Source organism: Ylistrum balloti, unplaced genomic scaffold, assembly GCF_031769215.1.
Source record: "Ylistrum balloti isolate Yb309-2 unplaced genomic scaffold, AGI_CSIRO_Ybal_v1 Utg370632, whole genome shotgun sequence".
Classification (NCBI taxonomy): Eukaryota; Metazoa; Mollusca; class Bivalvia; order Pectinida; family Pectinidae; genus Ylistrum; species Ylistrum balloti.
In genome coordinates, this window is record NW_026782386.1 from 60,565 (window position 1) to 84,023 (window position 23,459).

At 37.8% G+C, this 23,459-nt stretch overlaps 1 protein-coding gene across 2 annotated transcripts in view; it reads left to right on the forward strand.

The window, feature by feature from the left end:
* The window catches only part of LOC132557147 (5'-3' exoribonuclease 2-like), a 55,447-nt gene extending 32,446 nt beyond the window's left edge, over positions 1-23,001 (forward strand). Inside the window, exons 31-34 of one of the 2 annotated variants that reach the window (XM_060221639.1) lie at positions 13,031-13,094; positions 21,820-22,012; positions 22,253-22,364; positions 22,924-23,001. In XM_060221639.1, the coding sequence (XP_060077622.1) occupies positions 13,031-13,094; positions 21,820-22,012; positions 22,253-22,324 (329 nt within the window). In that variant the 3' untranslated portion in view covers positions 22,325-22,364; positions 22,924-23,001. Of the gene's footprint in view, positions 1-13,030; positions 13,095-21,819; positions 22,013-22,252; positions 22,422-22,923 lie in introns of those variants that run through there. The other variant, XM_060221638.1, reaches the window with a different exon arrangement.
* The last annotated feature ends 458 nt before the right edge of the window (positions 23,002-23,459 follow it).

The following is a 23,459-nucleotide window of genomic DNA, read 5'->3' on the forward strand; positions in this document are numbered from 1 at the left end:
GTTAGTGATAGCAGGATGGTTGTTAGTGATAGAAGGATGGTTGTTAGTAATAGCAGGATGGTTGTTAGTGATAGCAGGATGGTTGTTAGGATGGTTGTTAGTGATAGCAGGATGGTTGTTATTGATAGCAGGATGGTTGTTAGTAATAGAAGGATGGTTGTTAGTGATAGCAGGATGGTTGTTAGTGATAGCAGGATGGTTGTTAGTAATAGCAGGATGGTTGTTATTGATAGCAGGATGGTTGTTAGTAATAGAAGGATGGTTGTTAGTGATAGCAGGATGGTTGTTAGTAATAGCAGGATGGATGTTAGTGATAGCAGGGTGGTTGTTAGTGATAGCAGGGTGGTTGTTAGTGATAGCAGGGTGGTTGTTATTGATAGCAGGATGGTTGTTAGTGATAGCAGGATGGTTGTTAGTAATAGAAGGATGGTTGTTAGTGATAGCAGGATGGTTGTTAGTAATAGAAGGATGGTTGTTATTGATAGCAGGGTGGTTGTTATTGATAGCAGGATGGTTGTTAGTAATAGAAGGATGGTTGTTAGTGATAGCAGGATGGTTGTTAGTGATAGCAGGATGGTTGTTGATAGCAGGATGGTTGTTAGTGATAGCAGGAGTGTTGATAGCAGGGTGGTTGTTAGTGATAGCAGGATGGTTGTTAGTATGGATGTTAGTGATAGCAGGATGGTTGTGATAGCAGGATTGATAGAAGGATGGTTGTTAGTAATAGCAGGATGGTTGTTAGTGATAGCAGGGTGGTTGTTATTGATAGCAGGATGGTTGTAAGTGTTAGCAGGATGGTTGTTAGTGATAGCAGGATGGTTGTTAGTAATAGCAGGGTGGTTGTTATTGATAGCAGGATGGTTGTTAGTAATAGAAGGATGGTTGTTATTGATAGCAGGATGGTTGTTAGTGATAGCAGGATGGTTGTTATTGATAGCAGGATGGTTGTTAGTGATAGCAGGATGGTTGTTATTGATAGCAGGATGGTTGTTAGTGATAGCAGGATGGTTGTTATTGATAGCAGGATGGTTGTTATTGATAGCAGGATGGTTGTTAGTGATAGCAGGATGGTTGTTATTGATAGCAGGATGGTTGTTATTGATAGCAGGATGGTTGTTAGTGATAGCAGGATGGTTGTTAGTGATAGCAGGATGGTTGTTATTGATAGCAGGATGGTTGTTAGTAATAGCAGGGTGGTTGTTATTGATAGCAGGGTGGTTGTTATTGATAGCAGGATGGTTGTTATTGATAGCAGGATGGATGTTAGTGATAGCAGGATGGTTGTTAGTAATAGAAGGATGGTTGTTAGTGATAGCAGGATGGTTGTTAGTGATAGCAGGATGGTTGTTAGTGATAGCAGGGTGGTTGTTATTGATAGCAGGATGGTTGTTAGTAATAGCAGGATGGATGTTAGTGATAGCAGGGTGGTTGTTAGTGATAGCAGGATGGTTGTTATTGATAGCAGGATGGTTGTTATTGATAGCAGGATGGTTGTTATTGATAGCAGGATGGTTGTTATTGATAGCAGGATGGTTGTTAGTGATAGCAGGATGGTTGTTAGTGATAGCAGGATGGTTGTTAGTGTGATAGCAGGATGGTTGTTAGTGATAGCAGGATGGTTGTTAGTGATAGATGGTTGGTTGTTAGGATGGTTGTTATTGATAGCAGGATGGTTGTTATTGATAGCAGGATGGGTTGTTAGCAGGATGGTTGTTAGTGATAGCAGGATGGTTGTTATTGATAGCAGGATGGTTGTTATTGATAGCAGGATGGTTGTTAGTGATAGCATAGCAGGATGGTTGTTAGTGATAGCAGGATGGTTGTTAGTAATAGAAGGATGGTTGTTATTGATAGAAGGATGGTTGTTATTGATAGCAGGATGGTTGTTAGTGATAGCAGGATGGTTGTTAGTAATAGAAGGATGGTTGTTATTGATGATAGATAGCAGGATGGTTGTTATTGATAGCAGGATGGTTGTTAGTGATAGCAGGATGGTTGTTAGTGATAGCAGGATGGTTGTTAGTGATAGCAGGATGGTTGTTAGTAATAGCAGGATGGTTGTTATTGATAGCAGGATGGTTGTTAGTGATAGCAGGATGGTTGTTATTGATAGCAGGGTGGTTGTTATTGATAGCAGGATGGTTGTTAGTGATAGCAGGATGGTTGTTAGTAATAGAAGGATGGTTGTTATTGATAGCAGGGTGGTTGTTATTGATAGCAGGATGGTTGTTAGTGATAGCAGGATGGTTGTTATTGATAGCAGGATGGTTGTTATTGATAGCAGGATGGTTGTTAGTGATAGCAGGATGGTTGTTAGTAATAGAAGGATGGTTGTCAGTGATAGCAGGATGGTTGTTAGTGATAGCAGGATGGTTGTTATTGATAGCAGGATGGTTGTTAGTAATAGAAGGATGGTTGTTAGTGATAGCAGGATGGTTGTTAGTGATAGCAGGATGGTTGTTATTGATAGCAGGATGGTTGTTAGTGATAGCAGGATGGTTGTTATTGATAGCAGGATGGTTGTTAGTAATAGCAGGATGGTTGTTAGTGATAGCAGGATGGTTGTTAGTGATAGCAGGATGGTCGTTATTGATAGCAGGATGGTTGTTATTGATAGCAGGATGGTTGTTAGTGATAGCAGGATGGTTGTTATTGATAGCAGGGTGGTTGTTATTGATAGCAGGATGGTTGTTATTGATAGCAGGATGGTTGTTATTGATAGCAGGATGGTTGTTATTGATAGCAGGGTGGTTGTTATTGATAGCAGGGTGGTTGTTATTGATAGCAGGGTGGTTGTTATTGATAGCAGGATGGTTGTTATTGATAGCAGGATGGTTGTTAGTGATAGCAGGATGGTTGTTAGTGATAGCAGGATGGTTGTTAGTAATAGCAGGATGGTTGTTAGTGATAGCAGGATGGTTGTTATTGATAGCAGGATGGTTGTTAGTGATAGCAGGGTGGTTGTTATTGATAGCAGGATGGTTGTTATTGATAGCAGGATGGTTGTTATTGATAGCAGGATGGTTGTTATTGATAGCAGGATGGTTGTTATTGATAGCAGGATGGTTGTTATTGATAGCAGGATGGTTGTTAGTGATAGCAGGATGGTTGTTAGTGATAGCAGGATGGTTGTTATTGATAGCAGGATGGTTGTTATTGATAGCAGGATGGTTGTTATTGATAGCAGGGTTGTTGTTAGTGATAGCAGGGTGGTTGTTAGTGATAGCAGGGTGGTTGTTATTGATAGCAGGGTGGTTGTTATTGATAGCAGGATGGTTGTTATTGATAGCAGGATGGTTGTTATTGATAGCAGGATGGTTGTTAGTAATAGCAGGATGGTTGTTATTGATAGCAGGATGGTTGTTAGTAATAGCAGGATGGTTGTTATTGATAGCAGGGTGGTTGTTAGTAATAGCAGGGTGGTTGTTATTGATAGCAGGCGTGCGTCGTCGAGAAGAATTCCTCTTCTACACTGGCTCCTGGGTTTCCTGGGTTACAACTCGGAGTGACAGATTTATCGAAGGTTAGACCCTGCGATTATGCCATCCATGACGGGAAGCTGTCTCCCCATCCAGCCAAGCTGGAATTGAGGGGTTTTTCTTCCTGGCCCGGAAAGGCGATAGACCAGGTGGTGTTCCTAGCCAAGGTCAGGAGGATGTTGCGCCTCTCACTTCATATCTTGTCGTACATTGATTTTTTCACTGTATCCTTGTACAGATAGTCTGATCTGCCTGAGGATCGGCTTTCTGACGAGGAGAGACAGGATATGCAGGACAGACTTACATCTGCCCTGAATTCTGCATTACGTTCAGTGGCGGGGTGGCAGTCTTCTCTGCTTGCCGATGTGATGCTCGCTCGCCAGTGTTCCGTTCTAGGGGACATTCAGGTGAGCAAACCTTTCCTCTCCTTTTGATGGCCCCCTTCAATGGTCCCACTCCTTTCAGTGGTATTTTACCAGCTGTTCAGAAGGACTTGAAGGAGGACAAGGTGGCCACTGACGTTCTTTTCAAGAAGCCTGGGTCCAGTGGTCCCAGTACTTTACAAGGTGGGGGGCCTGCTGTGAAGAGGTCTAGGCCAAATCCCAAGCAGCGTTCTGCTGGGAAGAAGTCTTAGACTCCCTTCAAGGCCAAAGGGAAGAAGGTGAAAGGAGGCAAGAAACCTCCTTTCAAGGGGAAGTCAAGTTCCTTACTCACTTCTTTCCTCCTTACCACTTCTAACTGTCGCGGGTCTGCCAGACCTTGGTCTGGTTTCTTCAGGCCCAATGTCCGCTTTGTGGGAGGGTTTGAACTTCCTGTAGGCAGTCATCTGGCCTTTTTTCTCACACATTGGAAGGAGATTACTCAAGACAGTTGGGCCTTGTCAGTGGTGTCGGAGGGTTTGGGGATTCCCTTGATTCAGGATCCCCCCTTGTCTGCAAAACCAATCTTCTTTCCCCCCCCCCCTCCCAGAGATCCAGAGAAGGCTCTTGCTTTGAGGGAGGAAGTAGGGACCATGCTACACAAGAGTGCAGTTGAGGAGATTCCAGCGTTGGGATGCAACTCCGGCGTCTACTCCAGAATGTTTCTGGTCCGAGGAAGTCCGGTGCTTGGCATCCAATCATCGATCTGAGTGCTTTCAACAAGCATGTAGATTCTCCTCACTTCAAGATGGAGACCCCGCAGAGTATCATTACTTCCATGGTGAAAGATATGTGGGCAACCTCAGTAGATCTGAAGGATGCTTATTTCCATATCCCCATCAAGAAGTCGGCAAGGAACTACCTCCATTTTACTTGCGACGGCAGGGTCTTCCAGTTCCGAGCCATGTCTTTCAATCTCACCACTCCCCTTCAGGTTTTTACCAAACCTTTATGGGTGGTGGTGAGTTTCCTGCATTCTCGGAGTATAGATGTTCACTTCTTCTTCAACGATTTCCTCATATCACACATGGTCAGGGATTCTTTGATGCGGGATACACGCTTGGTCCTGAAGCTCTTGCTGAAGATAGGCTTCATTCCCTCCAGAGAGAAGTTGGAGGTGTCCCCTTCTCAGGACTCAGGACATGTTCCTGGATTACCGTTTCAATATGGTTCTGAACATTGTCTTTCCACCAGAGGACAAGTGTGTGAAGGCCCGAGACATGGTGCTAGCCTTCATGGACATGTCCCGGGTTCAGGTCCTCAGGTTTCTGAGGTATCTCAACTCCCTGGCAGAGCACTAAATACAACTATCAACCCCATTGATCTAATCCTTATCCTGCCATGATATTTTCATTATTGAATATATATGAAAAAAGTTAATGCACAAACTTAAATGAAAATTTTTCTGAAAAATCTTCTGCCAGGATGGCATTCTAAGTATGAAACTAGATAAAGCTATCAAGGGGAAAATGAAGGATGAATGTAATGAGTGTCATTGTAGACTTGTTCTGACCTATAATGACAGCTAGGGATATAGACTGGTCATTGTGACAGCAATACACAAGGCTACTTAGGTCTCAGTGTTGTATAACACCCACTGGGAAGCTGACCAGTGTATGTATAATTGGATACAGGTGTTCAAGCCAACATGGACACAGGTATGTCCGACCATACTTGAATCTCTTTGTGAGTATTTTAAAGGTTATCAGGAAGAAGAATAGCTATTAATTACTTATGGTAGTTGGATTGAAGAACACTATCCTACTACAGCTATTAGATATTCGAAAAAATATTCCAGTATTTATCAAAGAATTAGCCAATGGATAATACAAACACCTGTATGTATACTTATGATATATGACTTTAACCTACTACTGGTGCTTCCATTGTTGGAATACACCTGTCACATATATTGTACTGGTAGTAGACATATTGTTAATGGTAGTAAAGGAAGTTGTATTTTAGCATGAACATTGATTCTACAGAATTACTTTATGAATTTACTGAAATATTATGTTTTTAAATATAAATCACTATTTAAATGAGCGGTTACATATGTTGTAAAGAACAAGTTTATTTACCAAAAGTCATACAATTGCTGTTATATCTGTAGACTTTGGGCCCTATATATCCACGTGCAGTAATTGTTTTTGGAGTACATCATCAAGCAAACTTCAGGGTAACATCAATGTTAGGGTAACAAACATCCATACTGGTTGAATAACACATTGTGACATTTTGGTAATCAAACTTTTCAATCAATGTTGCAGGATAAATAGAAAACATGGTCAGTGTCTTGAAATATAAGCTTGTTTGGACAGGTAAATTGTCCAATTTTCGAGGCAATTTTCCCCTTTATCAAGACATGAAATATTTGACAAGTTACATTACATACATAGAACTTAAGACAAAGTCACAAACTATAGCTGATAAAAACAACATAAAAAGTCCCTACAATTTTGAGGCTGGTTTGACACCTAAGACTATGTAAAAGCAGCAAAACCTATCTTACATTGATGTTTGAGAGATTGCTGTTCAAAAATTATTTCTGATGTGGGATAGCCACAGACCATATAAGTGTGATTGCAGAAAAACAAATTCTCTCATTAATTCGTATGTAATTTTACATAAAGCGAAAATAAAGGATTCTTAACATCCACACATTGTAAGGAGCTCTACAGAACACCTCAGGTGTCCATTCAGGAACCTAGCTGCAATCTGAGACATATAGTGTGTTGGTTCTTCTACATTGTTTTCTCTATATAATTTTGGTGATGAAATAATTTTTCTGGTTTGTTGCTTTAGTCTAAAGATAAGAAAAAAAATCTGCTGATACTTCTTATTCCAGATTTTAGTGCTATTACTAATAAAAATAAACAATATCAAAGTAAAAGCACAGGAAACAAAAATCTCTTATCAATTTATTTTGTCGCCTGCAGAGCTTGCGGACACTTAGGGATCACTTTGTCCGTCGTCACCAGGCGGCAGCGTCCGTACGATAGTTTTCCGGTTTTTTTTTTGGTTATGCTTTGAGTTATCAAAATGAAATTTAGTATATGGCTTCTTGTTGGAAGGGTACAGATTAAGGTTGATTTCTGGCTGTCTGTGACCGTTCTTGGCAGAGTAATGCCCCTTTGAACTTAGAAAATTCTCTTGGAATATTGTTTTCTGGACTTTTCTTGGTTATGCTTCGAGTTATCAAAATTTAATTTTGTAAATGAGTTCTTGGTCAAAAGTTATGCACCAAGTTCACTTCTTGACAGTCTGTAACCCTTCTTGGCAGTGATATGTCCCTTTGAACTTGGAAAATTTCTCAGGAATATTGCTTTGCGCAGTTTTCCCTTTATGCTTCTAGTTATAGAAATAAAATTTGGTATTACAACTTTATGGTTGAACGTTGCACATCCAGTTAAATTTCTGGGTGACCGTGACACTTTATGCAGGCGACACATACAGTTCCGAGGAACTCTTGTAGTACAAGCTTTTTTTTCTATAACAAGTTCTCTGACAAGGAGCATGGACATATGTTTATTCCATGGAATTTTACAATCTTATTAATGTAAATTGATACATATCTTTTTTTTTAACATATCAAATCTATGCATTTGATTTTAAAATTCATTTTTAATAAATACCACTGATGGGATATTATTTTCATTGTTTTCAGGAGAGCTACATTGCAAATGTTCATACTTACAGTTTCTAGTCTTAATTTATCTGGTATCAATTTTTGCCTTGCTGAGCACTGATGCAGTAATCATCCAACCTTCATCCTTCATTGATCTTTCTTTCAAAAACTTAAATCAAACTGTAAAACCAAGATTCATGATACAATGCTTTGTAGAAGGGCTGAGAAATTGGTTCAGGTAGACAACCTTGACTTCTGCCAATGGCTTTGATTAGATATTTCAAAAGCTTACAAAAAAATCAATATGTGTATATAGAATACTAAAGTAAAGATATGATAAGTAAATGAAATACTCAGATAATGACAAAACTTTGCCTTTGAAATTCTTAAGAGTTGTAGAACTTTTTGTTTGTGCAGTTAAATAACCTATCAAGGTGACAGGGTTCAGAGCTATGCAGATAAGCAAGAAATGCCCTTGTACTTATTGTTTTGGGGTTTTTTTCTCCTGGAATTGTTTGTACTTGTAAATGATCTGGTCCTGATGATCCAGTCATTTTTCATGAGTTTCTGATCTGGTCTTGAAGACACAGTCAGTTTCAAAAAGAGTTGTTGCAAATAGAAAATAAAAGCTCAGTATTTTGTATGTTTCATATTTTATGCATGACAACCTAAGAAGGCACAACCTAATCGGACAAGTCAGCTTCCCTTCCAAGATGTTTGTTTGTATGTTAAATTAATTATTCACATTTAATGGAATAGGCTGAGAAAGAAGGATATGGCTGCCACAAGTTAAATAGAATCAGGATTTAAATATTCATCAGATTTGTTAGACCATTGTCATGTTAGTCATTAGAGTTAACACTGGTAGGTTACCCAGTTTCTTGTGTTTAAATTATTTCTCGATTGCTACAATCACATTTTATGTGATTAGCTGTGTTCGCTTTCCTTGACAAGTCCGCTATAGCCAATATGGTATGCAGATTTATTCCTGGCAGGAGACCCCAATTTTGGTCAAATCCTGTAGAAAGATTTATTGTCGAGAATCCAACAGTTCATAAACATACTAAGTCAATTATCCACTCTCTTTAAGGAATTATTCCACGTCAAGAAATTGGATTTTTGTACTCATTACTGATAACAAAAACTTGTCATTTCTCATTAAACGCTATCTCTACGATTTAATGATTCTATCACTATCCAATATTCCCATGGAACAAACGAGAACAAATTTCATTTGAGGGGTACTCGATACGAGGCTTGCGCCTCCTTAAGTATAATTACACAGAGAATTACGCTGGTATTAAATAAAACCGAAGCTTTACATGTAGACTTTCCAATATACCAGGTCTGACAGGGTTTCAAATGAAGGATTTCTCTCCCAAATATATTGACCTTTCTCGAGGTGTTGAAGAGTACGAGTTTGTCCAATTACATTACTGCAAGCGAGAGTGGTTTCCATGGCTAGCCTCGTTGTGGATGATGCCTTGGGTAGCTGTTGTGTCATATCCCCCTTCCCCCATGGTATCACAGATGGTATTATTGTGATAACTGTCAATTGATGAGGGAATCAATGTAGGCCTCTTACCCTAGTCAAGTTCCTCTCTCATCACCATTGTTTCATTGCTTTCATCTTGTCGTCCGACACCACACAATCATAGACATGGGTGAGCCATCCATCGTCTGTGTCTACCATGCATTGTGATTACGGTGTAAACAATATTTACAAGAGTGAGAAACCCTTCTCTTGGTGTCTGATTTTTAATGGAAACTATTCAGAAGTTCAAAAAAGGCATTTTCTCTTTAGAAAGACAGTTAAATTCAATGATATTGTTAATTATCAAAATCATGACCTAGTCAATGATTACAGAACATCCTGTTTCATTCACAACAAAATTATACCTCATGACTTGAGACCATCCATGAATTCCTTGGAAGCGTTTGGAACACTATGCTTATTTTGTCATTGTATCTAGTATTGGCTGGATATTCTATATAAATGAGATTATATATCTGATGTTTGTGTCATTATTATGTTGATTATTATCTCTACCAATTGTAAAACTTGGCAATGTTTGAAGTAAGGATTACCAACACCACTTTGACTAAATAGACTTAACTTCAAGTAAAAACTTTTTCTCAATCTAGAGACAGCGAATGGCACTACCATATTTTCCAGACTGATTTTTTTCTCTTTTTTTTTTTGGATAAATTTGATGCAAAGTGACACTGTCACTAAATTTGCATCATATCCAGTTATCTTTTCAATGCAGAACCAATGTTTTCAGTCCTTCAAAATGACCATATAAATATTTTAGAAATCAGTATACTGTCGATGATATAAATAAACTTGACACAATGTAACTTTAAGAAGCCATTATTCAATATAAAATGAAGTCCAACATAAGATCTTTGACTTTGTTAGTTATCTTTTGTACTTATAAACTTAAAAAAGCCAATTTTGATAATTTTGCGGATATAGCATGTGGACTACTTTTTTTGACAGCATAGTTGACAACTTGATTAATAGAATCAACAACATCAATGTTTTCTGGTTACTAAGGTACTTCTCTAGAGTACAACTCTGTGATTCTTGGGTAGATTTCACCTGAAACTTGCATGAATTATCTCCATAAATTTCAAAATTTCATCTTGTTTCTTGGTGTTGGAAAAAACTTTCTGTTTTGGTGAAAATGGCAAAATTTAAAGCATGGAGACCCCATTTTATTTAATCATAAAAATTATCCTCAGAAATTTCTCTATCAAAAAGGAAAGTCTCAAAATAAGTTCAATACTATAAGTTGGTCCACTTGGTTTATTTCTTTGTTGGTTATGCAGTTTGAGGCTCGTTAAATCAAATGAAAGCATTTTCACGTCATTTTTTCTTAATGTCGCAGTATCATACGCTTACTTTGTATTGAAAGACGAAAATTTATTTGTAAAAGTGTTGCTGCGAAAATAATAGAGAATGTCTGTTATTCGGGGAAACTATAATTACAATATGTGAAAATGATTTTCCTGTTACGCATATTCTGGTGCCTGTACTCAAAAAAGTAGTGACGTAACATTTTTTTTTTTTGCTTTTAATCTATTTTTCCAATATCAAACATTACAAAAAACATAATAAGAAAAAAGTGGATTTTTTATACTTCTTGGAGGATTACATCCTTAGCTTTACTATCACTTGAAAGTTAAAAATGTTGTTTATTTTTTTATTTTCTGTCCTTCATTCAAGTCTTAAGAGACTTTTTCATCCCACAGCAAGTGCTCATAAAATAAGTTTGTGGGAGGCATATAACTCATCAAGAAGAATTCCCTTAAATATTACTTATTTCTTTGAAAAAATACTCTCATTTTATCAAATTGTTTGAGAAGTTCAGGACATTAAAGGTAACATGTTATCAGATTGTTTGAGAAGTTCAGGACCGTGAAGGTAACATGTTATCAGATTGTTTGAGAAGTTCAGGACCGTGAAGGTAACATGTTATCAGATTGTTTGAGAAGTTCAGGACCGTGAAGGTAACATGTTATCAGATTGTTTGAGAAGTTCAGGACCGTGAAGGTAACATGTTATCAGATTGTTTGAGAAGTTCAGGACCGTGAAGGTAACATGTTATCAGATTGTTTGAGAAGTTCAGGACCGTGAAGGTAACATGTTATCAGAAATAACAACTGTTGAATTAGTTTGATTTCTATTTTCTTTAATAAAAGTTTTAAGGTCTTTATAGATGGCAGTCCTTTATCTTGATTTTCTTACCAATGGCTTGGAGAAAGAAAATGCTTCTTTATCAGGATAAAACAAATAATTTTGAATCAGGTAGAATTGTATTTCTTTATTGATATTTACCTTTATAAAATACATAATTGTGTTCTGTACTGAAATTTTATCAGGCCACACACCTTGTATTCTTTTCTATTATCCATGATTAATTTAATCATTTTCATCTTTATTAATGGTAAAAGAATGATTAGCTACAATTTGTTCAGTACTTTACTACTTCCTCTGATGTACATGTGGTAATAACAAACCACTTTCACCTATGCATTTAATACTATAGTTGTCCTCCATTAGTCTGTTTGTCACAGAAATATTGTAGTTGTGATTATCTCAGCAGTAAATGACATGTTTACAACTCAATAATTATACTGTGAGTTTCCACCACCTTGCCCCCATACAGGGGGAACAACTCCAAGCATCTGTTTGTCACGCCCAGGTTTAAAAGCCTGTAGGGTTAAATGCATCCACATTTAATGATTTTCCTATACATTTTGCGACAAATTTGACAAATTATCTTGCTTTGATTGATAAATCGCTGAGTTGAGTGATTTTTGCATTTAGGGGCCTGACTGACTTGGGGAATCCCTAATGAGGCGGTCGTCTGTGTCAGATCTGACGTGCCCCCAGGCCAGTTGATAGGCCAAGCTTGTTAATTCAATAGCTTGGGCTTGATTTGTCAGACAGTAGGACAGTAATTCCTGTCTACTTCTTCATCTCTTTTACCCCTGATTTAATGGATTTTCTTGGCCATTTTGTCGAGCTGAATGTGTTGTTGTAAATGATTAAGCCCCTCTTTCATACCCTGTTAGCATCCAATTCTGCATCATTGAGTACTTTTTACATCACTCGGTGTCACCCTTTGAAGGTATCCTGGTACTGATTTGGCTTGGTGAAAACAGGAAGGTAGAATTGTCCAACTATGATATGTCTCCGAGTTTGCTTGGTAGTTCCGGATCTTGTCATTTGCACACTCAAAAATCCAATTTGTACACTGGAGTGTGATTGGACAGAGGCACCACCTTCCTGTGTCAACCTTGTCTAATCGTTATGGTGACACAACAGTCTCTCAACTTTCTTCACTTTCACTTTTATTTTGTCAATTAAAATTCTTAATAAATATTTGTCTAAGGACTCCAATGATGACATTATTTTAGTCTTCAGACATATCTTAAGGATTTTACTTAAAATCTGATGTGTTTTACCCGCTAAGATCAAGCGTTTCAATAAGTACAATAGATCTTGTATTAATAGTTGGTCTTTCTTCTAGAATTGAGAAAATGTTTGCCATTCAATTTGGTCATTGTTATTATTTCCTTGATAGGAGGATTTTAGGGATATTTTATTTATTTGAGTTTTTTTTTAAAATGATACTGAATTTGAACTTTTTGAATCATTTTAACTGTGAAAAAGCACTAGAGATTTATTCATCTTGACATTATGCTGTTCTGCTTAAATGCATGGATATCTCATGATCAGGAAATTCTGAGGGTAGTTTGCTATTGAAACATTCCAAAATGTACATGTTCGGATTGATATAATTTTTTTATTTTCTTTCCTCATGACATTTGATTAAAAGTCAGGGTATGAGCTTATTTCAAGGCAATGAACAAATGCTTGTATTCTTTTTGATAACTTTAAGCTTTTGACATGCTTATTATCAGACATGAACTTGTTACCAGATAAATGTAAAACTTGATGAGTTAACATGTTATATGCTTTTTATTGACAGGTGGAAATATGGGGTATGGAGGGAGAGGGCCACCAGGAGGAGGAGGAGGTGGCTATAATCAGGGGTAAGTGTCCTTAATGGCAGTATCAGAAATAATACAAGAACCAGGGGTAAATGTAGTTAGGACCAGTACAACAGGGGAAAAGGGTAGAGGTACAATCAGGGGTAAATGAAGTTAGGGCCCAGTACAACAGGGGAAAAGGGTAGAGATGTCTGGGGTAAATGTAGTTAGGGCCAGTACAACAAGGGAAAAGGGTGGAGATGTTTGGGGTAAGTGTAGTTAGGGCCAGTACAACAGGGGAAAAGGGTAGAGATGTTTGGGGTAAGTGTAGTTAGGGCCAGTACAACAGGGGAAAAGGGTAGAGATGTCTGGGGTAAATGTAGTTAGGGCCAGTACAACAAGGGAAAAGGGTGGAGATGTTTGGGGTAAGTGTAGTTAGGGCCAGTACAACAGGGGAAAAGGGTAGAGATGTCTGGGGTAAATGTAGTTAGGGCCAGTACAACAGGGGAAAAGGGTAGAGATGTCTGGGGTAAATGTAGTTAGGGCCAGTACAACAGGGGAAAAGGGTGGAGATGTTTGGGGTAAGTGTAGTTAGGGCCAGTACAACAGGGGAAAAGGGTAGAGATGTCTGGGGTAAGTGTAGTTAGGGCCAGTACAACAGGGGAAAAGGGTAGAGATGTCTGGGGTAAGTGTAGTTAGGGCCAGTACAACAGGGGAAAAGGGTGGAGATGTTTGGGGTAAGTGTAGTTAGGGCCAGTACAACAGGGGAAAAGGGTAGAGATGTCTGGGGTAAATGTAGTTAGGGCCAGTACAACAGGGGAAAAGGGTAGAGATGTCTGGGGTAAATGTAGTTAGGGCCAGTACAACAGGGGAAAAGGGTAGAGATGTCTGGGGTAAGTGTAGTTAGGGCCAGTACAACAGGGGAAAAGGGTGGAGATGTTTGGGGTAAGTGTAGTTAGGGCCAGTACAACAGGGGAAAAGGGTAGAGATGTCTGGGGTAAATGTAGTTAGGGCCAGTACAACAGGGGAAAAGGGTGGAGGTACAAAAATCAGGAGTAAATGAAGTTAGGGCCCAGTACAACAGGGGAAAAGGGTAGAGATGTCTGGGTTAAGTGTAGTTAGGGCCAGTACAACAGGGGAAAAGGGTAGAGATGTCTGGGGTAAATGTAGTTAGGGCCAGTACAACAGGGGAAAAGGGTAGAGATGTCAGGGGTAAATGTAGTTAGGGCCAGTACAACAGGGGAAAAGGGTAGAGATGTCTGGGGTAAATGTAGTTAGGGCCAGTACAACAGGGGAAAAGGGTAGAGATGTCTGGGGTAAGTGTAGTTAGGGCCAGTACAGCAGGGGAAAAGGGTGGAGATGTTTGGGGTAAGTGTAGTTAGGGCCAGTACAACAGGGGAAAAGGGTAGAGATGTCTGGGGTAAATGTAGTTAGGGCCAGTACAACAGGGGAAAAGGGTAGAGATGTCTGGGGTAAATGTAGTTAGGGCCAGTACAACAGAGGAAAAGGGTGGAGATGTTTGGGGTAAGTGTAGTTAGGGCCAGTACAACAGGGGAAAAGGGTAGAGATGTCTGGGGTAAGTGTAGTTAGGGCCAGTACAACAGAGGAAAAGGGTGGAGATGTTTGGGGTAAGTGTAGTTAGGGCCAGTACAACAGGGGAAAAGGGTAGAGATGTCTGGGGTAAATGTAGTTAGGGCCAGTACAACAGGGGAAAAGGGTGGAGGTACAATCAGGGGTAAATGAAGTTAGGGCCCAGTACAACAGGGGAAAAGGGTAGAGATGTCTGGGGTAAGTGTAGTTAGGGCCCAGTACAGCAGTGGAAAAGGGTAGAGATGTCTGGGGTAAATGTAGTTAGGGCCAGTACAACAGGGGAAAAGGGTAGAGATGTCTGGGGTAAGTGTAGTTAGGGCCAGTACAACAGGGGAAAAGGGTAGAGATGTCTGGGGTAAATGTAGTTAGGGCCAGTACAACAAGGGAAAAGGGTAGAGATGTCTGGGTTAAGTGTAGTTAGGGCCAGTACAACAGGGGAAAAGGGTAGAGATGTCAGGGGTAAATGTAGTTAGGGCCAGTACAACAGGGGAAAAGGGTAGAGATGTCTGGGGTAAGTGTAGTTAGGGCCAGTACAACAGGGGAAAAGGGTAGAGAAGTCAGGGGTAAATGTAGTTAGGGCCAGTACAACAAGGGAAAAGGGTAGAGATGTCTGGGTTAAGTGTAGTTAGGGCCAGTACAACAGGGGAAAAGGGTAGAGATGTCTGGGGTAAGTGTAGTTAGGGCCAGTACAACAAGGGAAAAGGGTAGAGATGTCTGGTTTAAGTGTAGTTAGGGCCAGTACAACAGGGGAAAAGGGTAGAGATGTCAGGGGTAAATGTAGTTAGGGCCAGTACAACAGGGGAAAAGGGTAGAGATGTCTGGGGTAAATGTAGTTAGGGCCAGTACAACAAGGGAAAAGGGTAGAGATGTCTGGGTTAAGTGTAGTTAGGGCCAGTACAACAGGGGAAAAGGGTAGAGATGTCAGGGGTAAATGTAGTTAGGGCCAGTACAACAAGGGAAAAGGGTAGAGATGTCTGGGTTAAGTGTAGTTAGGGCCAGTACAACAGGGGAAAAGGGTAGAGATGTCAGGGGTAAATGTAGTTAGGGCCAGTACAACAAGGGAAAAGGGTAGAGATGTCTGGGTTAAGTGTAGTTAGGGCCTGTACAACAGGGGAAAAGGGTAGAGATGTCAGGGGTAAATGTAGTTAGGGCCAGTACAACAAGGGAAAAGGGTAGAGATGTCTGGGTTAAGTGTAGTTAGGGCCAGTACAACAGGGGAAAAGGGTAGAGATGTCTGGGTTAAGTGTAGTTAGGGCCAGTACAACAAGGGAAAAGGGTAGAGATGTCTGGGTTAAGTGTAGTTAGGGCCAGTACAACAGGGGAAAAGGGTAGAGATGTCTGGGGTAAGTGTAGTTAGGGCCAGTACAACAGGGGAAAAGGGTAGAGATGTCTGGGTTAAGTGTAGTTAGGGCCAGTACAACGGGGGAAAAGGGTAGAGATGTCAGGGGTAAATGTAGTTAGGGCCAGTACAACAGGGGAAAAGGGTAGAGATGTCTGGGGTAAGTGTAGTTAGGGCCCAGTACAACAGGGGAAAAGAGTGGAGATGTCAGGGGTAAGTGTAGTTAGGACCAGTACAGCAGGGGAAAAGAGTGGAGATGTCAGGGGTAAGTGTAGTTAGGGCCCAAATACAACAGGGGAAAAGGGTGGAGGTACAGTCAGGGGTAAGTGTAGTTAGGGCCCAGTACAACAATGGAAAAGGGTGGAGGTATGGTCAGGAGTATGTGTAGTTAGGGCCCAGTACAACAGGGGAAAAGGGTGGAGGTATGGTCAGGAGTATGTGTACTTTGGACCAGTACAGGAAGACAAAAATGGTTCTATTGTATCTTCCTTCAAAGTTTAATAAAAAGAGCTATTCACTTGTGTGTCACAGTCTTTGATGAGAGTATTACCTATGTGCTGTTTGTTTTAAGGTGTGTCTAGTTGGACCCATCTACCTGTCGAGGCAGTGGTTTAGTTATTCAAATTTTGTCTCTTGAATTTTGTTGAAATTATTTATGGTACTTTTAACTAGTAAACAACTTCCCAGACAATAGAAAATCAACAACTTACCATACACTAGAAAATCAACAGCTTACCACACACTAGAAAATCAACAACTTCCCACACACTAGAAAATCAACAACTTCCCACACACTAGAAAATCAACAACTTCCCACACACTAGAAAATCAACAACTTACCACACACTAGAAAATCAACAACTTCCCACACACTAGAAAATCAACAACTTCCCACACATTATAAAATCAACAACTTCCCACACACTAGAAAATCAACAACTTCCCACACACTAGAAAATCAACAACTTACCAGATATACAAAAACAACAACTTACCAGATACTAGAAAATCAACAACTTACCAGATACTAGAAAATCAACAAGTTCCCACACACTAGAAAATCAACAACTTCCCACACCTTAGAAAATCAACAACTTATCAGATAATAGAAAATCAACAACTTAGCAACTACTAGAAAATCAACAACTTCCCACACACTAGAAAATCAACAACTTACCAGATACTAGAAAATCAACAACTTCCCACACACTAGAAAATCAACAAGTTCCCACACACTAGAAAATCAACAACTTCCCACACCTTAGAAAATCAACAACTTATCAGATAATAGAAAATCAACAACTTAGCAACTACTAGAAAATCAACAACTTCCCACACACTAGAAAATCAACAACTTACCAGATACTAGAAAATCAACAACTTCCCACACACTAGAAAATCAACAACTTACCAGATATACAAAAACAACAACTTACCAGATACTAGAAAATCAACAACTTCCCACACACTAGAAAATCAACAACTTCCCACACACTAGAAAATCAACAACTTCCCACACACTAGAAAGTCAACAACTTCCCACACCTTAGAAAATCAACAACTTATCAGATACTAGAAAATCAACAACTTACCAGATACTAGAAAATCAACAACTTCCCACACACTAGAAAATCAACAACTTCCCACACCTTAGAAAATAAACAACTTCCCACACACTAGAAAATCAACAACTTCACACACCCTAGAAAATCAACAACTTATCAGATACTAGAAAATCAACAACTTACCAGATACTAGAAAATCAACAACTTCCCACACACTAGAAAGTCAACAACTTCCCACACCTAGATACTAGAAAATCAACAACTTCCCACACACTAGAAAATCAACAACTTACCAGATACTAGAAAATCAACAACTTCCCACACACTAGAAAATCAACAACTTACCAGATATAGAAAATCAACAACTTCCCACACACTTGAAAATCAACAACTTCCCACACACTAGAAAATCAACAACTTACCAGATACTAGAAAATCAACAACTTACCACACACTAGAAAATCAACAACTTCCCACACACTAGAAAATCAACAACTTCCCACACACTAGAAAATCAACAACTTACCAGATACTAGAAAATCAACAACTTCCCACACACTAGAAAATCAACAACTTACCAGATACTAGAAAATCAACAACTTCCCACACACTAGAAAATCAACAACTTACCAGATACTAGAAAATCAACAACTTCCCACACACTAGAAAATCAACAACTTACCAGATACTAGAAAATCAACAACTTCCCACACACTAGAAAATCAACAACTTACCAGATACTAGAAAATCAACAACTTACCAGATACTAGAAAATCAACAACTTCCCACACACTAGAAAATCAACAACTTACCAGATACTAGAAAATCAACAACTTCCCACACACTAGAAAATCAACAACTTACCAGATACTAGAAAATCAACAACTTCCCACACACTAGAAAATCAACAACTTACCAGATACTAGAAAATCAACAACTTCCCACACACTAGAAAATCAACAACTTACCAGATACTAGAAAATCAACTGTAGCACTTTGTAATCAAATCATAAAAGATTTATTACAAATAATAGCAAATTTGACAATACCCAAGGCTACATTTACATACTCATTGTCTCTAAATCAGCAATCACTTTAATATACATTAAAGTGATTGCTGAATTAAACAGCCTTTTTGATTTATTAAGAGAAAAAGCAAAATTACTCCATGGTAATGTTGATCAGTTTTGAAGGTTAAAATTTCAAAAATGAACAGCTAAAAAATTGTGACTTTGAAATTGTTAATGGTAACATTCACTACAACTCTGTGGTGAAAAGGTATTGATGGTGACTTGACTTAAACAGGCGTAGTTGTTCCCTGATGCCTGTGTGTATTGTGATATTTATGAATAGCCATCTAATTCTCTTCTTTACTAAGACTTCAAGGGGAATCCAGAACTGTATGTTTAAATCATCACTGACAACAGTTTTAGAATTGAAAACGAATTATGACAAAAAAGATGTTTTCTTGCATGGAGTTGTAATCGTTTTAATGAGATGATTCAAGAATTGAAGGGTTTGACCCCTGTAGTTCTTGTGATGTATCGAGATGTTTGAAGTTATGAGACAAAAGTAAATCTATTTATTAATCAGGTATTTGATTGGCATAGATGTAGTCTTCATTTTTTTTTTTTTAACTTGCTATAAGAAAATTAATGAGTTCCAATGATCCCGGCACAATGAAGAACCTGAAGCCTGAGGGTGAACTGGTTGATATTATAATTGACGATCAAAGATTAAGAAGAGCGGTGAAACTTCTGAGATAGGCTGTGTCAATATCTGTAATATAACAACATCAGTTTGGTGAATAAGTTTGAGCAGCCTGTGAAATTTGGCCCGACCACAACAACACTGGTGGTCTGTCGCGATATTCTACACACTTTGATTACCTTTTATATCATACAACTCAACAGATCAGGTAAAAATGTCATGGATAAAATAACCTACCATTGAAAAAAGGGAGTTCTTGCTATTTAAATACTGTATTGTGGATGTTGGGTATGATTTGTTTGACCAGACGAGACACACAATTTTCTGATAAAAATCAAAGTTTGAAAGACGGGGGTTTTCTATTTCTGTTTTAATTAATTTTTTTCTTTTTTTCCTAATTATATTACCGTTCCTTTATTTTGTCATGATAGATGTAGAACATACTGGCATATATTTAACAAATTTTAGTATACCTCCTTGTATTAAAAAGAAAATGATCTCCTTAATTTATACATACCTGTGGATCAAGGAAATTAATACTTTCAGGTTGGATGGTGTGTTTCTTTCTGAGAGTACTGATATATCAGTTGGACAAATTCACTTCGTAGTTATTTGAAAATATCAGCTTTTTAACATTAAGTTATAATTTACTACTTTTATCAATAAAATTTTTAAGTTACCATATTGAAAAATAATCCAGTTTTTAATTTAATAATGTAATCAGTATCTTATCGTTGTATCACCATACTTTCTGTATTTCACATCTGACATTACAATATTCTAAGCAACAATTTGAACAAGACTTAAAAAATTTTCTTTATGTTGATGAGAAGGTTTTATCAGAATGATTAATTCTGTAAAAGTCTGTATCATCAATGTTGCATTAAATTTTCAAAAGTACTTAGTGATTTAGATTAGTTTTTACATGAAAACCATTTTTACACATATACAAATTTTCAACTCAACATTATATCGCAGTAAAACATGTTATAAATGAAAATGTCTCTAATTTTCAGTAAAAAAATCTACAATTTAATATTTCAGTTACAAAAAAATCTATATTTTTATATTTTCTGTTGATAGTTTTATATCCAAAATGTATTGAATATTCAAATATTGAAGAACAGCATATCATGTAATAAAATAAGGTTGGTGTGTTGATAATTTTGCAAATTTGATGAAAAATGTTGACTTTTATTTTTCCTTTTTTCTGATTTTGACAAATCTGACACGCTTGCTGAGTTTCTAAAAAAAGTTTTCATTGATTTATGCCACAAATTCGCTAAAAACAAAACAATGTTAAACAAAAATTCCTTTTCTATGCTATTGATTCTCAATGTTCAGTGGATGATTGGGTAAATGTTACTCTCAAGAAACATTGCATTAATCTATGGAGGGTAAGAACAAGTTCTCAAGAAAGGTTGTCACCATCATGATGAGAAAACAATCTCTTGGTAGCATTCTCTATCCTGCTCAGAGAAAACCGATCTCATTAGGCTAGACTCATCGATTGACCTGGAAACAGCATTGTGGTCTTAGCCAGCCATTCTCTTAGAACTTGTAGCAATTAAATTTGAAGAGGAGTACTTGAGAGTGACTAGATTGTCGGAGCCGGTTCCTGCACACCTGTGTGTATCATCTCACTCATTCCCCACGGCTCCCTACTCCCAGCACAAAGTCCCTGCTCTCACAGGGGTCCTCGCCTCCAGAGAAGATATTATCCTCAATTGTAGCCAGAGGTGTCAGGCCTTTTGGTGTCATACATTACACATGCTGATTGTAAACAAAACTGCCAGATTTAACTTGGTCCCCGATAACAGAGGTGTATACACAGAACGAACTGTCGAGGATGACAACCAAAAACAAGAAAATTAGCCGCATCATCTCTACACTAACTATTGTTACACAACACCTGGATAACATCCAATACCAACCTCACATCTCCTCGAAATGTTTGTCTCAGCAACACCCTGACAAACAATAAATGATAAAATTATACTTAGATAATTGAGTAAAGTTAAGTAGAAACTGATTTGTAAAAAGAAGCAGGAGCTGCTGGTGTTGTCAGTTAATTACTCTAGATATTTAGAAATATAAATGAAAGGAGCTCCAGTTCCTTTTGTCAATCCAGTTTGTTAGAAAGAACACAGAGTAGGGTGCCAGAAACTGAGGTAATAATGTAAAAAGTCTGTATAGGAGAATTATTTTCCTGGTTGAGCACTATATTAATATGGGAAAGAAGTAGGGCTGATTTATATATCTTTATGTCAAATGTGTATTTTGTATGCTTTGACAAATATGAACACATGTAAAAGCAAAACCTTATTCATGGTATACATGACAACTGGTGATATCATAGAAATTTTCTTTTGTCAAATCTTGAAATGGTATTTTGCTGAAGAAACTATCTCCACAAGTGAAGCTTTTCAGAGACTTTAGCTGTTATCATTCAAATTGATCTTAACCACTTTCTGTCTTTTTGTTTCACAATGGATAGGGCATGCATTGTGTATGCTCTTGTTTCAAAAACCATTGGGCGTTTGTTGTGATATCATAAATATCTCAAGCAATTTATTCCTTTTAGATTTGGTGGAGGGAGAGGTCAGCACTTTGACTCTCGCAATAGAGGTTACAATAACAATAATGTTGGCAACTGCAGTAACCAAGGAGGGAACCATGGTAACTGGAGAGGTGGCTATGGCAACCAAGGAGGCAACTATGGAAACCAGAGAGGTGGCTATGGAGGTGGACACGGCAACTATGGTGACAACAGGAGGGTGAGTTGATGTCGGGTTTCATGGCAGGATTCAGTGTAGAGCCTAAGATAATCTTTGATTTCATTGAGATGGATGTGTCTCTGATGAAGCATTATTCTCTAGTTGTATCAGTCTGCAAAACTTAATCTTTCAATCTACATCAATGAATTTTGTTGTGATTTGATTACAATTTAATTGATGACACTTTATATGGGAAACAGGAAAGCTTGACTATGTAACAATTATTATCTTCATTGACAGGATAATAACCGAGGTGGCTATCCTCACCATCAGCCAAGATCTTATAAGCAGCACCGATCCCATCCCTACTAGACCAACATACTGGATAGATCATCATGTAACCATCATCCAGGTCAGCAAATCTCTTGACACTGATGTGATCAGTAGGACTATCACCCCATGTGTTCACATAGAGTGTCATTGAAATCAAATATATGTCATTCAACATAGTATTTTAAGACTGTACTCAAGAAATCACACTTAGGATCTTGATATTTTTATCAAAATAAAAACAGCAACTCAGGGCATACATTGCTGGAGAATGCGTGAAAGAGACTATTGTCTGCAGAAATTAGGAAACAATTTGTTCAATCCCAAAAGGATGCGAGGGGATTTTAATGAACAAATTACTCATTTTGGAAATCAAATTGATGTTTCGTAAATGCATATTTTAATAGTTAAATGAAATGTAATATAATAATTTATATTATGCAAAATTTGTTTTAATAGTAAATTCATTTGTTTTGAAATGTGGAATTTTATTGATGAAAATTAAATAGAAAGAAAGTAGGTTTTATTTCATCATTACATTGGAGATGACATCAATATTGTGACATTACAGTGTTTTTACATCTAGTACAACTGAATAAAATCCATCATTTCATATTTCATGTATTTTGTCTTGTTTTCAGTGCAATGTTGTCCATCCTGAACAACCTTTCAATTCAAAAATGATTCGATCTATCATTATACATTGAACTCAGCACAGGGAAATATTGGAGTTATGAAATATTTTCGTGGTATGCAAGGCAGTAGGTATTGCATGAAGGTTTTAATTCAATCAACTTTGACTGCAAGGCGTTGTTGATTGTAAGAAACATGTGGGAGACTACTGGTACTCATTCATGAATTGATAACTTTTTATAGTTGTGTTCACAGAAAAAATAAAGAAAATTCGGAAAGAATGTTTTGAGATTTTGATTTCTTTTTTTTTTCATGAATAAAAATTGAAATAGATGTACATAAAACATACAAAATTATTTATAATGATATACAACATTCACCAAAAACAATATTATTTATTGAATAGAAATTTCACATTATACAACATATACATGGATAATAATTTACATGTAATTATAAACATGCTGTTTAAATATATACTTTTATTACATTTTTGCCTGTGAAATATATGCATTAATTGATTACTTAAAAACTTATGATATAA